The 17,120-nt window shown below is 39.9% G+C and overlaps 1 protein-coding gene across 14 annotated transcripts; it reads right to left on the bottom strand.

Annotated features, from left to right (window-relative positions):
• Positions 1–410: 410 nt before the first annotated feature.
• On the bottom strand, positions 411–7,130 carry LOC149195459 (uncharacterized). 14 transcript variants are annotated; one of them, XM_089405315.1, is made up of 10 exons: positions 6,535–7,130; positions 5,863–6,357; positions 5,578–5,733; positions 4,882–5,478; positions 4,607–4,795; positions 3,589–4,448; positions 3,220–3,471; positions 2,641–2,904; positions 1,599–2,523; positions 411–579 (listed from the first exon to the last, which is right to left on the bottom strand). In XM_089405315.1, the coding sequence occupies exons 7-8, from the start codon at positions 3,448–3,450 to the stop codon at positions 2,668–2,670; spliced, it is 468 nt and encodes a 155-aa protein (XP_089261441.1). In that variant the 5' UTR covers positions 3,451–3,471; positions 3,589–4,448; positions 4,607–4,795; positions 4,882–5,478; positions 5,578–5,733; positions 5,863–6,357; positions 6,535–7,130; the 3' UTR covers positions 411–579; positions 1,599–2,523; positions 2,641–2,667. The 14 variants fall into 14 exon arrangements, with proteins under 14 accessions (XP_089261441.1, XP_089261432.1, XP_089261434.1 ...); XM_089405306.1 differs by having other exon boundaries at positions 1,599–1,921; positions 2,035–2,523; positions 2,641–4,448; positions 6,535–7,123; XM_089405308.1 differs by having other exon boundaries at positions 3,220–4,448; positions 6,535–7,123.
• Between the last annotated feature and the right edge of the window lie 9,990 nt (positions 7,131–17,120).

Raw genomic sequence — 17,120 nt, 5'->3', positions numbered from 1 at the left:
TCTAAAATCCAAAAACATTTATTGTGAAGCTTCACAGAAAAAACAAAATATCTCAAGCAGATGAAGAAACAATCTGTCTCATAGACTATCTTTAACATTGTAGATGTTAAAATAATTTATTTTTTCTTTTTAATAATTTCGCTCTAATCACTCTTTTCCAAAAAAAGGAAAAAGAAAAAAGACATACCACCACATCAATTATGTTTGTGGAAAATTTTGCTATCCATACATGAAATCCGTGACTGTCATATGTAGCATTTTGCGCTACTATACAAGAAGTAGATGAGGTTCCGTCTTATTATTCTTCTCCGCTCGTACCTGTGTAACAGGCCTTGACAGAAGAGAAACCACTTTCACCTTCAGGAGATGGCCCATCTTCATCTTCACTTTCAAGGAAGAACTCCAAACCCTAGCAGTGGTCGCACATTTCCTCTAAGAGGGATCCATTTGCATTACTAAGACCTTCGGTGATTGCCTTGGCCATTATGTCGCAATTTTTCATTAACTGCGATTCAATTTTTCACTAATTGCGATTCAGCTTGGTCCAGCCTATCCTTGTTGACGGCAGCTACATCAAACCTGCCAATAGTAAAAACTAGCATTAGGAATATTTTTTTTAAAGTCCTGTTTGTAATCAGAGTTTTCGAAATTTATTTACGCCGGGCTCTACCTTCAACACAAATCAACGAACCGGCTTCTTTGTTCTAAAGATTTATTTGATTGTATAGAAGGCCCGGTTCTACACATAGTCATAACTCACAACCTTTTATCTAAAGGGAATCATTTGGCACACCACCCATAGCATATAATTTGTTTGTAAACACATAAAAAAGGCTATGGTTTTATGGGTTGCTCTGGTTATAGCTACACATAAAAACATGAACTCTCTGAATATATATGGTGACGACTCAAAGGTATTGATAGACGGTATCATGGGGACTCACAGGTTGCTTTTCACATACACCATCACGTATATAAGTATATATATAGGGAAGGTAAGACAACGGCTGATAGCCTCTCCAAGGCCGGCCTGAGCTGCGATTCTGGTAAAATACAATATAGGTATTTGGTTGGAAACAGGATCCTGGAGGAGGGTTGGCTCTCCCTGCCCTGAACGTCTCGTCTCCCCTCTATATTGCTACTTTTTTCTGATGGTTTCTATCTTTAAGTATTTAAAATAAGCTGCAATTCTGTTTCCATAGTGCTCAGATTATGCTGAACTTTGTGCTAATTTCGGACAATATCTTAGTTTTTTGGTTAGATAGGTTGGTTTATTAGTTTTTTGTTAGATAGTTTGGTTTATTTATTGATATTATTCTGGAACTTTCTTATCCAGCACATTGTTTGACTGGATGGATGAAGCTTTGTGCTAATTTCAGATAACATCTTAGTTTTTTGGTTAGATAGTCTGGTTTATTTATTGATATTACTTTGGAACTTTCTTATCCAGCACATTATTTGACTGGATGGATGGAGCTATGAACCACTTGTACTGTTTTTATTTTATAATAGAAGCAGCGTTTTTTTTTTCTGAAAAATATAATTGGTTTCTAAACACCACTATTGTTATTGTTAACATTAAAGTATCCACTACTCACAAGGAAAATTTGGATTGATCAATTTGAGTACAGCACTTGATGGAGGATGCAACTATAATTGCTGTTGCTACACACTTCATCTTTCTCCACAACCCAGGCTTCTGATTTAACTGCCGAGTATATTTGGCCAATCTAAACAGCTTGTCTAAAACAAATAGGCACTCAATTCGGTTGGCAGAAACAGTTTGAAATCTCTCCAGAACATCCGCCACCGCAAGAAGACCTGCAACAGCCCAGTTTGCCTCTTTTATACTCTTCAGCAAACTGTGAATGACACTTGTCCGCTTATCTTTTTCTTCAGGATGACCAGAGATGACATCTTTCTGAAAACCATAATAGATGAATTTATATTAAATATTTCACATAGAAGTTGGACATGATCCAGCAATGAATTTCATGTTAGGACAAAAAATTAATCAATTGAGAGGTTTAATACCGACAACCCAATCGTCGACAGCTCTGTCTGACAGGAAATTATTTAGCCTACGGAAGCTTCTGGAAGTGGACCGGACCAACTGAACTTTGGCTGGGACCACTTTTTACCCTCTTATTAGGAAAGTAGTTGTCTATAATAGATTTTTTGGAAGCTTTTTCAGTAGGTTTTTCCGGTCAAAATCCGGCAACAATTTATTGGAATCGCAAGTTTGATAGCTAGTTTCTGCACAATCAAGACGTCCCAGAGATTTTTCAGGGGGAGAGCATCGTGGGCAAAGGCGTAGCGCATCTCTTCAAAGGCCTCACTCGGCCATTTATCTTTTCTGAAGCACCAGTGTAGAATAAGCTTCCTGCTCATTTTTTGCACGACCTATAAATGGTGCTGTTAATGTTAACATGAGGGGAATTCCACCACGTGTGTATGATGTCATTGGAAAAGATTTGAAATACATGAAAATGTGAACCAAATTCCATGTGTCTCAAACTGGATCTGCAAGTTATGTGCTTGATACGTTACAATCATATGAAACAATTAAAAGTAGTAAAACATTTACTTACGTAGAATCAATTTTCTTAGTAAAAGTGAATGGGAAATAGAATCACTTGCCTTAGATAGCTTGAAGTCATTGGGTTACTAACTGAGGTACCTCAATTGCTTTAATTTTGACACATCATAAAACGGAAGCTGGGGAACTTTCGCTTCAAAAAATACCAACTCCTTAAATGTTTCACTGCATTTGCCCTCCACCTTGGCCAATTTCCCAAGTTGAAGAACTCTCAATGATTTATGCATCAAGTTGAGCGTTTCTGCAAATATTTCTAATGCATCCTTATTATCACTTAACCAGATGCCTATTATTTGATGAGCATTCTGCATGCCATTATAGAGTATAGTTAAATTAAAATAAAAACAAACACTGTATAAACAAACATGTATATCGTAGGAACTCCTGAAATTTGTTTGCATTGGTGTCTTTCTCACTTTCTTTCCTTTTGACTCTTTCTTTGACATTTGGCAAGCCAGTGTTAAGATGACATCGTGTACACTTTGAAACACCATTTGTGGTTCTAGTGACAAGTGCTCTGCTTTCTAACATTTCCAGTTTATCTTTTCCCACAATATCTTCCACACTATCCCAAGCCTATCATTTGAAAAATGAACAGAGGTTTAAAAATGGATATTTACAATCAGGAAAAGAGCATCGTAGGCAAAGGCGTAGCGCATCTCCTCAAAGGCCTCGCTCAGCGATTTATCTTTCTGAAGCACCAGTGTAGAATAAGCTTCCTTCTTATTTTTTGTGCGACCTATGAATGGTGTTGTTAATGTTAACATGAGGGGAATTCCGCCACATGTCTGTATGATGTCATTGGGAAAGATTTGAATTACATGAAAATGTAAACTTCCATCAAATTCCATTGTCCCAAACTAGAAGGCAATCTGCAAGTTATGTGCTTGATATGTTACAATCATATGAAACCATTAAAAGTAGGAAGATATTTACTTACATAGAATCAATTTTCTCAGGAAAAATGAATGGGAAATAGAATCACTTGCCTTAGATAGCTTGAAGGCATTGGGTTCATAATTGAGGTACCTCAATTGCTTTAACTTTGACATATCATGAAACTGAAGCTGGGGAAATTTTGCTTCAAAAAATACCAAACTCCTTAAATGTTTCACTGCACTTGCCTTCCACCTTTGCCAATTTCCCAAGTTGAAGAACTCTCAATGAATTATGCATTAAGACGAGCGTTTTTGCAAATATTTCCAATGCATTCTTATTATCACTTAACCAGATGCCTTTTATCTAATGAGCATTCTGCATGCCATTATAAAGTATAGTTAAATTAAAATAAAAACAAACACTGTATAAACAAACATGTATATCGTTCATATATTTGTTACCTCCTCTTGGAGGAACTACTTAAGTTTGTTTGCATTGGTGAATGTCTTTCTCACTTTCTTTCCTTTTGACTCTTTCTTTGACATTTGGCGAGCGAGTGTTAAGATGACATCTTGTACACTTGAAACGCCATTTGTGGTTCCAGTAACAAGTGCTGTGCTTTTTAACATTTCTAGTTTATCTTTTTCCACAATATCTTCCACACTATCCCAAGCCTATCCTTTGAAAAATGAACAGAGGTCTAAAAATGGATCTTTACAATCAGGGGAAGAGCATCGTAGGCAAAGGCATAGCGCATCTCCTCAAAGGCCTCACCCAGCCATTTATCTTTCTGAAGCACCAGTGTAGAATAAGCTTCCTCCTTATTTTTTGTGCGACGTATGAATGGTGTTGTTAATGTTAACATGAAGGGAATTCCGCCACATGTCTGTACGATGTCATTGGAAAAGATTTGAATTACATGAAAATGTGAACTTCCATCAAATTCCATGTGTCTCAAACTGGAAGGCATCTGCAAGTTATGTGCCTTGATACGTTACAATCATATGAAACCATTAAAAGTAGTAAAACATTTACTTACGTAAAATCAATTTTCTCAGGAAAAGTGAACAGGAAATAAAATCACTTGTATTACATAGCTTGAAGTCATTGGGTTCATAACTAAGGTACCTCAATTGCTTTTAACTTTGACACATCATGAAACGAAAGCTAGGGAACTTTCGCTTCAAAAAATACTAGCTCCTTAAATGTTTCACTGCACTTGTCCTCCACCTTTGCCAATTTCCCAAGTTGAAGAACTCTCAATGATTTATGCAATAAGTCGAGCGTTAACCAGATGTCTTTTATCTGATGAGCATTCTGCATGCCATTATAGAGTATAGTTAAATTAAAATAAAAACAAACACTGTATAAACAAACATGTATATCATTCATAGATTTGTTACCTCCTCTTGGAGGAAGTCCTTAAGTTTGCTTGCACTGTTGAATGTCTTTCTCACTTTCTTTCCTTTTGACTCTTTCTTTGACATTTGGCGAGCGAGTGTTAAAATGACATCGTGTACACTTGAAACGCCATTTGTCGTTATAGTGATAAGTGCTCTTCTTTTTAACATTTCCAGTTTATCCTTTCCCACAATTTCTTCCGCACTGTCCCAAGCCCATCCTTTGAAACAGAGGTCTAAAAATGGATCTTTACAATGAGGGGGGAGAGCATCGTAGGCAAAGGCGTAGCGCATCTCCTCAAAGGCCTCACTCGGCCATTTATGCTTCTGAAGCACCAGTGTAGGATAAGCGCCTTCAACTATCAATGTTGTTGCATCTTGGATTACATCCTCCATTCCTCTGAGGCTTTCTTTGAATCTTTTAACAACAGATGCAACATAACTCATTTCTTTTATAAGAGCCTAACACTTTTCTTTGTTGGTGGAAAGATCGTCAAATCTTTCCAAATTATATGCAACCACCAGAAGTCCTGCTGTAACAACGCTTACCTGCTCTATATCCTTTAGGAATGTGGTAACAGGTCCAGATATAACATCTTTCTGAACACCAAAAAAAAATTGGGCTTTAATATAATTATACTCGACTTTCAGTTTTAGTAGCAAGTGATGAACCTCTGAATGAGGACTAATTATACACACCAATTTAGAAGCAAAATCTAATGCCGATGACAGTAACTCCTTAAAGTTCTTCAAGTCGGTTCCCCATGACGATATGGCATTTAATTTCTTGAAGCATGGAACATCAGGCCAAGGGAAATTGCTGGGATTCGATGCTTTTTTATTTCGAAGCATTTCCTAAGAAAAAACACGAAATGAATTATATATTTCAAATCCGATATCACAGTAATTATAATACTATCGAGTAATATAATTCACATTCTAATTATAATATAATTCGGATGGATATGAAAGATTGTGATGTACCTCCTCTCTCAGTTTCAAAAGCTCAGATATGTGCTCCATAAGGTTATCGAGATTGACATCCACTTTTTTCCGGTGGATTTCCTCAATATCTTTATGTAATATGGTGTTAATGAAATATGGTGTTAATGACATCTGATTTAGTTGCACCTCTGGAAGAGGAAGAAGACGGATCTTCATCACACCAGGGGGCTTCTGAAACGTTAAGATTGACATCGACGTCGTCTCCCTCATATTTCATTGAAACATTAGAAGATCCCGAGGATGAAGCTTCATTGCAATGGGGGGCTCCTAGTACATTGAGATTGACATTCACGTTTTTTCCCTCAGATTTCCGCAGAAGATTCAGAGATTCGGAGACTGGAGCTTTATCGCACTGATGGGTTCCTGAAACATTGAGATTGACATCAACATGTTCTATCTCATATTTCATTGAAACAACATTAGAAGATCCAGGGATTGGAGCTTCAGTGCGCTTGGGAGCTCCTGGAAGAGTTTCTGCACAATCACAATCGCCATCAGCATCAGTATTATAATTTGCAGAACCATGCGCTGATGGCCTCAAATTGTAGCAGCAGAAAGGCCTTCTGTGACATGACTACATTATTCTTAAAAAAAAATATTCATAAACATAAACAAAAACATTCAATCTGTTGCAGTATCAAAACATTGTACCTATTGTATTATCAATTGCAGAAGGCCAGCTCCGACTACCTGCTGAAGTGGGATCTCGTCCCTATTCATCCGATGAAGCTGAAGAAGAGCAGGAGAAGCGAACGCAACAAGAGCGTTTGGCTGCCATTTCTCCTCTTGAACACACAAAAATGAATGATGGTAGAACCAGACTCTTGCTCTTGGCTTGCTTATGAAAAATGATAAACAGCAAATGGAATGTTTAGGCCAAAGGCATTCTTTTAAGGGACGGATCCCCACCGACCTTAGTCCTCTGTCGTAGGCCGCTCACAGTTAGCCAGCTATTCATTGTGCAGGCCCCCGTCTCCCAGGCAGGATATGGCTGGATGATGCGCCGGTCGGGGGTTCCAAACCCGGTTCTTCGATTTCGGAGGAATCGATATATTCAGGAGCATGGAAGTATTCAATGCAGGACGGGCAGTAAGCTTCAACACGCAAAGGAAAAGAAAACGCCCTCGGATGTCTATTCCGGTGGTGGATATCAAAGACCTCGATGGCCCTAATCAGCCGTTCAAGGAATAAGGAATCAGGATGGCTTACCAGGTATATATATCCATCCAGGGTTGAATTTGACGGTAACCCTACTCATTCCTAAATTAAATTTAGGGTTATATTTGACAGGTAACCCTATTCACCAGTAAATTATTTCACTTTTTCAGAGGGTTTTATTTTTAAACTGCTTTTCACAAAATTTTTAGATTTTTAATATTTGCTTTTACCACTGTTAATATTCTTCATTTAAAAATATAATCAATAAAAATTCTCAATAAACATAGTGATGGTAGATATCGGTGGATTCATAAACCTTGAAGATTGGGATAAAAGAAAGTGAATAAATTGTGTTTTTCTCCCTCACACATAAACGTAGTAGAACATCTTCTCTACATTTTTTAGGGAGGGATGATCTTACAAGATAAAATAAAATAATTATATTTATGTCTAATTAATGATCATAAAGTAGGTCAAAAGGACTCTTGAGCACAATGATGTCCATAAAATAAGGGAGAACCAAACAATCTCCTATAAAAAAATACAATGAATGAATATAAAAGGTACAATGCAGGAATATAAAAGATACAATGTATGGAATGCTTCCACGAAGAGGATCACATCTATCTCTGCTAACATCCAACATTGATTGAAGAGCATTGAAAAAAATTCCACAAAGTTTGTTGGCCTGATGAAGGGTTAATGGGAGGTGCGGACTGTCCACTAACTCGTTGTCGGGGGTAGTTTGTGCACTCGTTGTTTGGGGGAGTTTGTGCATTGTTGAGCTCTGGAGGACCTAGTCCATCTCCTAGGGACGGATTTGAGACGGTTTAGCTATTGAGGTCTCGTGTGGCGAGGACGAATTTGAGACGGTTTAGCTGCTCAGGTCTCGTGTGGAGGGGTGAGGTCCAACGGATCCTCACTAGTCTAGATAAGATAAGATAATTATATTTATGTCCAACTAACGACCACAAAGTAGGTCAAAGGGACTGTTGAGTACAATGATGTCCATAAAATGCGGGAGAACCAAACAGTGTCCTATAAAAAATACAATGCATGAATATAAAAGGTACAATGCAGGAACATAAAAGATACAATGCCCTAACGAAGAGTATCAGACCCATCTCTCCTAACATCCGACACTGATTAAAGAGCACTGGAAAAAATTCCACAAAGTTTGTTGATCTGATGAAGGGTTAATGGGAGGTACAGATTGTCCACTAACTTGTTGTCTAGGGGAGTTTGTGCACCGCTGAGGTCTAGAGGACCTAGTCTGTCTCCCAGGGATGGATCTGAAACGATTTAGCTTCCGGGGTCTTGTGTGGTGGGGTGAGGTCCCACAGATCCTCATTCGTCTAGAGTTTGGATATGAAACAGTATCAATCATTCTCTTTGTGCCCCTATCTGAAGGTAGTACCCTGAAAAGTGTTGTGTCCCTCTGTGTGGGTTCTGGTCTAATGGGAGGCTGAAGAATATGTGCTCAGAACCTAAGAGCCTCTTACATATATAGGGCCAAACATCTCTGATCGAGATACCTGAAAAAGTCGGTGAGGGTCTGAGAGTCTCTGAACAAGCAATGGAACCTTCCTCTGATCTCTTAGTATATAGGGCATCCAAAAATGAAGTGCACCTCGGTCTCTACTTCCTGTAAATGACATACCTGACAGATTTTGTCTGGCCTATAAATCTGGTGGTCCGTCTCTACTCGAAGTCTATGAGAACCTACTCTGAACTGGCTTAGAGGAATGCGAAGAGCATGCATCCAGTGGTGGAACGTATACTGGGGTCGAATAATGAGCCCGTCTCTCAACTCCAAGAAGTGGTCAACGTAGAAGGCCATCTTTGGGTGCAACCCTCCCGGAGGATTGACCTAGGTGACCTAGACGAACTGCATGTAGATGTCCTCCCTAATGATCTTGTTCAACTATTGTCTAGTAGGTAGAAGGTGACCAAGAGCATCCAAGGAATATCGGAAAGGAAGGAGACAATCCAACTGAAATGCCCACTGACTCTAAGAGATCTGAAACTTATGTAAACCAACATCTAGCCCAGCCCGAGGGAGTATAACGAGCAATATTCTCAGAAGAGCAATATGCCAAGTAAGGGTAATAGTCCCTACTCTTTATCGAGTCTGCAAATCCCCAAACACGATGCAAGAATGAGACCAAACTGAAGACTGTCTCAAGCCGAAAGGGTTGAGCTCCAAACTCTGCAAGGATGATGTGCTGAGGTATTGTTTGTTTGCATCTCATGATGCAATGGAGAAGAAGAGTTTGGACTCTCTCATCTGAAGCCCAATCCGACTCAAGTAAAGACGGTCCCTAAATCTCTGAGCCATATAGAACAGGGGGACGAATCAAGGTGTCCATGAGGCTCATCTTGGACGAGATGTCCTGGAAGTGATGCTGAAAGCACTATCTCTCGAGAAGGGCTAAGGATCCATATCCTTTGTTGATCTGAGGCTGAAGAGTTGGTCGCAAACTGAAGCGGGGACCTGAGAATTGCACCCCCAAGTATGTATATGTGCTGGTGATCTCAACCTCCTCCCCTCTGAATAGGAAGTGAAGGTCTGAAGATTTCTTCACCCCATTGAAGATCATAACCTTAGTTTTACTTAGGTTGACCGTCAACTGTCGAAGATCGCAAAACAAAGCTAAGGCATCCAACTGCCTCTGTAATCCTTTTGGAGATGAGGAGAGGAGGACCATGTCGTCAACAAAGAGTAGAATAAATATCATGACCTGGTGAAGAAGGCAACCATCAGTGTCCTGGATATGCTCGTGTAGAAAAGCTTCCAACTCATCAATATAGATCCCAAACAGGGTAGGGGACAATGGACAACCACGTTTAACCCCAATAGTGCTTTCGGATGAAACCGAACATCCCATGAACCATGTGAAGATGACCAATGACGGATTCATATAGGCACGTAATAACTATCAATAGGGTCACCGAGATGCCAATATCTCTGAGTCTCTGGAGTAAGGCTTCCCTTGGAACAGAGTCAAAATCTTTCTGAAAATCTACGAAACAACATTAGACTTTTGAAGAGCGATGTCGTGCCTCCTCAATCACGGCGCGAAGGGTGAAGATGTGGTCAATGGTCTGATGAGCTGGTCGAAAACCTGCATGTCCCCTAGCTCTGAGTTGTCTCTGCTCAAGGTCACTAGAGAGCTTCCTATGTAGAATAGTAGCATACAACTTCGAGAACGTGTGGTCCACCATGATCGTTCTGTAGTTATTAGGATTTGAGCTCGAGCCTGATTTGTGGATTGGATGGATGATGTGGTGTGACCATGCCGGTGGAAAACCTTCACAGACTACATGGTTGAAGAGATCAGTCAAGTAACTAACCAAAGCATGGAAACCGTGTTTAAAGAACTCTGCTTGGTAGCCTTCCTCATCGGCTATTTTGTTGTTGTTCATCACCCAAATGGCCTCTCTAATATCTTTGTCTGAGAATAGGTAACGAGAAGGGAGTGGGGAGGTAACACGAACTTGGCCCTGCCTCGAAATATCATAAAGGTTGGAAGTGTGAGAGAACATGGATGTAGGGTCGAGGTCAGATGGAAGAGGGGAGCGTCATGTATGCCATAATTGTTTAAGGGAGTGGGCAAGGAGAGCAGAAAGTTCTTGTTTTCTATGAGAGATAAAGAGTCATTTCTTGCGACGAAGGAGACGATGGTAAGAAGCTTTGATGTCAGGGTAGAAGGGTTGAGAGTGGGTGAAAGCATATCAAAGTTCTCGATGTAGAGTCTTGCATTCATCATCGTACCATTTGTTCATGGGGAAAGATCCAAATTTTCGGGAGGTGAAAGTGGGACGAGTGGAGTGAGGGAAGGATTTGAGTGTTGCTTCCTAGATGGCAAATGAAAGACGAGTGTATTTAGTGGAAGCAGAATCAAGCAAGGAGAACTCGGTTTCTGATGGGAGCATCTTGCGTAGGGTAGAGGAGAAGATGTCAGGGTGGCCTTCATCAAATTGAAAGGTGGTTCGGGGTGGGCCCCGAGGGGAAGGATGGGGTGGAAGGGGAGGGTCAAACTGGAGAGAGAAGCAAAGAAGTGCATGATCAGCAAGGGGGATGGGGGAGACCGAGAGATGGTGAATAAAAGGGAGCAAGTTCTGGCTAGCGAGGACATAATCAACTACACTTGCACCCCTGCCATATGGTCAACACGGTATCTAGAGTCTGGATATGAAACGGTATCAATTGTTCTCTTTGTACCCCATAAGATAAACAAATAAAATCTAACAGGACTAAAACTATCATTTACTTAAAAAAAAAAAAAAACAAAACAAAAAACAAAACAAAACAAAAAAAACAAAAAAACAAAAACAAAAACTTTAGAGATCAAAAAAGGAAAACTTATGGCTTTAATAAATATACGGAATAGGTTGTGTGGAATTTTCATTTCGAAATGGCTTTACTAGATATACAAATTGGCTTGCTCGTAGGATTTAGATCTAAGTTGTAATCTCCCCAAACACTGGTATGTAACGATATATTTATTGGTTGGAACTGTCATCTAGGGTTTTAATATTTTCTAGCATTTTCAAAGCTTATGAATCTATGGTGATGCTAAAATGAAGGATTTTGGAATTTTTATTCATAGTCATGTTTAAAAAGAATAATCTGATGAGAATAGGAACTGAGGACTTATCTGGGTCCCTCTGCCCTTCACATGGCGTCCCTTGCGGGCGACCTTGGCCTCAAGATGCAAATTATGTGTGTTGACGAGTTCAAGGGGAGGACCAATTTCCATCAAAACTTAAGCGATGACACCATTTCAAGCAGAACACAATGTCCATGAATTTGAAGCAATGTTTCTAGACACGAGAAAGAAAGAAATGGTAGGAAAATGGCAATGTTTATGACAGTCTACAGATGACAGGATATGCAAAGAAATCGTTGGTGCCTCATTGGTTGTTGCCTTTGGCAATGAGGCAAGAATGTCCATTCCTGTTTTTTGGATGCCTATGTTGCCCACAACCCCAGTACAACCCTTTGCAAGGACAAGGGATACATTTTCCTCGTATTTGCAGGTTATTGTAGCTTCGATTACTCTAACCCTTAATTGAAGGTTGTTTGTTGCTGAAACCCTGAGGGTTTTCTAGCGAAAACACTGGAAATGAAAAAAAAAAAGATTTGATTTTCTCTTCGCCCATGTGGGTATTCAGAAGTTGCAGATGCGACGTGGATGCCTTTCTTTTTCCTTAGAAATCCCCTCCACTCTGCAATACTAAGAGGCCTAGAAACAGATCCAAATAAACTGTTGTTGTCACCACCAGTAGGGGAAGAAACAGGAATAAGAATGATATAGGTAAACTGATTTCCTTAAGCATTAACCTTTACATGGGTACCGAAGCTTGGAACTGATCTTTTCAAATTACTGTTACTCGCATCCAATTGATCTTGCTTTATCTCGACCCTACATCCATGCTCTCTCACATTTCCAAACTTTATTATATTCCCGAGCATGCCCAAATTTATGTTACCTCCTCACTCCCTTCTTGTTACCTATTCTCAGACAGAGATATTAAAGAGGCCATTTGGGTGATGAATAGTAGCAAAGCAGCCGATGAGGAAGGCTACCAAGCAGAGTTCTTTAAGCACGATTTCCATTCTTTGGTTAGCTATTTGGTTGATTTCTTCAATCATGTAGTCCGTGAAGGTTTTCCACTGGCATGGTCACACTACATCATCCATCCAATCCAAAAATCAGGGTCCAGCGCAAATCCCAATAACTACAAAATGATCATGTTGGGCGACACGTTCTCAAAGTTGTATGCTATTGTTCTACATAAGAAGCTCTCCAGTGACCTTGAGCAGAGACAACTCAGAGGTAGGGGACATGCAAGATTTCGACTGGCTCATCAGATCATTGACCACATCTTCACCCTCTGTGCTGTGATTGAGGAGGCATGACACTGCTCTTCGAAAGTCCATTGTTGTTTCGTAGATTTTTGGAAAGCTTTTGACTCTGTTCCAAGGGAAGCCTTACTCCAAAGACTCAGAGATATTGGCATCTCCGCAACTTTATTGACAACTAGTATGCACATATATGAGTCTGTCCTTGGTGGCCTTCGCGCGGCTCATGGGATGTATGATTTCATCCGAAGCACCATTGGGGTTAAACAGGGTTGTCCATTGTCCCATAAATACGGTTGTCCATTGTCCACTACCCTGTTTGGGATCTATATTGATGAGTTGGAGGCATTATTGCATGAACATATCCAAGACACTGATGGTTTCCTTCTTCACCAGGTTCTGATATCTATTCTACTCTTTGCTGACAACATGATCCTCCTATCCTCATCCCTAGAAGGATCACAGAGTTAGTTGGATGCTTTAGCTATGTTTTGTGATCTTTGACAGTTGACGGTCAACCTGGGTAAAACCAAGGTTATGATCTTCAATGGGGTGAAAAAAACTTCAGACCTTCACTTCCTATTCAAAGTGGAGGAGGTTGAAATCACCAACAATTATACTTACTTGGGGATAAAATTCTCATGTCCCTGCTTCAGTTTGCAACAAACGCTTCAACCTCGGATCAACAAAGGATATGGATCCTTATCCCTTCTTGAGAGATGGTGCTTTCGACATCACTTCCAGGACATCTTCTCTAAGATGAGTGATCTGTTTTTGAATTATTAGTTTATGATGTGTTAATATAAATTACAAATTTCTAAACATATGCTTGCTTATTGCTTCTTGTACTGAGGTTTCATTAGTTGTTTGTGTATGCAATCAGGTAAATTTCCTTATGTTTAAAATGAGCTTCAAAAGAAAATATTGAACAACATACATTCAAAGTACAACAAACCATCAAAGAGACACTTTAACACAGTGTTTTGGTGAAGGAGTTCACCCCTCCTGAACTACATCTCCTTGGTCAAGCTTCCATGGCTTGGGCCTCTGTATTTGATCAATGTGGAAAAATGTTGTTTTTCAAAGCTCTTTGGCTCTTGATACCTGCACCAATGTGTTCAGAATGTCCAAATTAGCCAAGAACACCTCTTCCTGAGCTCAATTTGGTCGAAAAATTGCCTTCTCTATGACTCAAACAATCTTTTCCTACAATTTCTCCTCTAATTCTAGAATATCTCTAGTTAGATCCGCTAAATATGGAGGCTGGTCCAAATTTGGTGGCACTGCCAAAACCTCTGCCATTTTAAATTGCAATTAATTAGTCTTAAATTGCGCTCATCAACATTAAACCCATGATTAGTGTTAACCAAAACCGTTATATCCGGTGATTTTGATGGATCGTTCACATGTGATGTTAGTATCGCATTAACCATTGGAGCCGGAGCCATCAGAGTGCTGACCGTTTGAGGTTACGATGATCACGTTCACATGGCATGTATTAAACCGTCGCGGAGTTGGTTTGGAAAGCTGCTGATAAACCGCAACCATAACCGCATGGTTTGTGGTAGCCTATTCACATGCAAAACCGTTGCAGTGTGGTGAACTGCCCGTCGGAGTTAACTGCAACCGTGACCGCCAACGCTGGGTTGTGTTCACATGCGGAGGGCCGGCCTATGGGCTAGCCCTCCTAACCGCCCATCCAAACTTCACCAAACCTTAAATACAAGCAGCAAACATATGGGGGTAAGAACCATGGTATAGCGGAGGCGGTTAAGGTATGTGGACGGTAGGCTGGAGGTCGCGGGATCGACCCCGACCTCCACCATAATATTTTTTTTTCATTGTGTTAAGACTGTCAAGGCCTTTGGGAGGTGCCACATGGCGGCCCCCAGGCTTTCCATGTGGCATTCTTCCATTGGTCCATAAATATACCAATCAAATTGCACCAGCACACCACCTGTACAACCCAATCAAATGATGCCACTTGTCCATCTGTGATTCTTCATTGACCACTGTTGATCATGCCTAATCACCTGCCACATCAGTAGTATGAACTGCTGACTGTGCAGTGATTGGGCATTGTTTTTGCAAATTTCCCCTATTTAGCAAAGCGATAAGAAGACAATAATTTTCTCATACGAACTCGGTTTTCGACGAAACGAGTTGCGTTAGGATCACTTTTTCGAGATGGACGAAAACTTTGATTTTTGAGCTAAATACTGAGCACCTGATCATTCCTCCACACTAAAAGCCTTTTGGACCCCAAAATATACTATCAATTGTTCAGCAGGTGAGGGCACAACTCCCTCACCTTCTCGATCTGCAACCATTTGGCTTGAGAAGGCTTTTGTCCCTTGAGTCCCACTCTAAGGTATTCAACATCCCCTCTCTTTGAAGTCCTGATTCTTCTATCAAGTATGAGATCTTGTTGAAGCTCATCTAGATATTTTGGCAAGAAATCATCTATCGATGGCAGCTGAACATGCTCTCCCTCATCACAATCAAAGGAGGCTCAAACAATCTCAAATTCTCAACATTAACAACAGCGTATGTTTGCATATAAGGAGGCAAATCAAAATTGAATGCATTGTTACCAATCTTTTCCATAATTTTAAAAGGATCATAGCGGATTGGCTTAAGCTTTTTACCTTCCCCTTGAAGTCTCTCTTTGCTAATATATAACCAAACTTCGTCGCCAACTTGAAATTTATGATTAACCCAGTGTTTGTCATGCCTTGCCTTGTAGCTGCTTTGACTTTTCTCAAGTTGTTCTTGCACTGTATGATGTATCAACTGAATTTTCTCTATGAACTTCCTTGCCTTATCGATGTCACAGTGACCATCGATGGAAACATCTTTCTCAAAGATGAAGTCCAATGGCGATCTTGGCAAGTACCCATCACATGCCTCAAATGGAGATGTATTTGTGGAAGAATGCTTTGCCCTGTTGTATGCATGTTGTATGTAATGCAACTGTTCATCCCACAACTTGGGATGTTTGCTACAATATCCTCTAAGAAGATGAATAATTGTTCTGTTGACCACCTTGGTTTGTCCATCTGTTTGTGGATGAAAGGTTGTACTCTTCTTCAACTTTGTGTCCATCATGTCCCACAAATTTGACAAAAAATTCCCAACAAATCGAGAATCTCGATCACTTACAATAGAAGTAGGAAGACCAAAATGGACCCAAATGTTTTGGAAGAAAAGATGAGTTGTTTGTTCATCTGTAATTTGCTTTTTACATGGTGTTAGTATGCACATCTTGCTGAACCTGTCTACAACTACATACAAGTAATCATGACCTTTCCTTGACAATGGAAGACCTCCTACAAAATCCATTGAGATACTCTCCCATGGATGTGAAGGTAGCGGAAGTGGAGTGTATAAACCAAGTTTCCTATTGCTAAGCTTACTTGTAGCACATAAAGAACATCCTCTTATGAAACGAGAAACATTATCCAACATGTGTGGCCAATAACAATACCTTTGAAGATTCACTATTGTCTTGCCTACACCAAAGTGTCCAACAATCAATGAAGTGTGTGCCTCCCTTATGATATTGTTTCTTTCTCCCTGTGGAATACACAACTTGCCCAAGTGATACAACAAACTGTTATGTACATGATAATCCAACTCTTCAATTTGATTTCCTTGACTCAAGCTTGCATATACTTCTTGAAAGTCACTATCATTTGCATATTGTTCTATGTAACTTTCATGCAAAACAAAATTATGCTTGAGTATAACAAATGAATTTACAATAGGCCTTGAAACCATATCAGCTACCTTATTGTAGATTCCCTTTTTATACCTAATAACCAAATGAAATTGTTGTAGAAAACCCATCCATCTGAAATGTCGTGACTGCTGCAACTTTGATTGTGACTGTAAATACTGCAATGATTGATGGTTGGTATGGATGATAGTCTCCTTCCCCATTAAATAGTGTTTCCATTTCTTAACACTTTGTACCAATGCATAAAGTTCTTTGTCATAGGTGGGATAGTTAGTTACAGCTCCATTAAATATTTCAGAATGAAATGAAATGGGCTTACCATGCTGCAATAGAACTGCTCCCATGACATAATCGCTTGCATCTGTTTGAATATCGAATGGTTGTCTAAGATCCGGAAGAGCCAATATCGGTGCTGAACTTATTTTTTGCTTCAAAGCATCAAATGCTTTCTATTGTACATCTCCCCAATGG

This window comes from Pinus tabuliformis, chromosome 2_2 (assembly GCF_031772625.1).
Source record: "Pinus tabuliformis cultivar Carrire ecotype Pingquan chromosome 2_2, CPIR1, whole genome shotgun sequence".
Classification (NCBI taxonomy): Eukaryota; Viridiplantae; Streptophyta; class Pinopsida; order Pinales; family Pinaceae; genus Pinus; species Pinus tabuliformis.
Note: the sequence above shows the minus strand (reverse complement) of the source record. Positions and strands in the feature narration are given on the sequence as shown.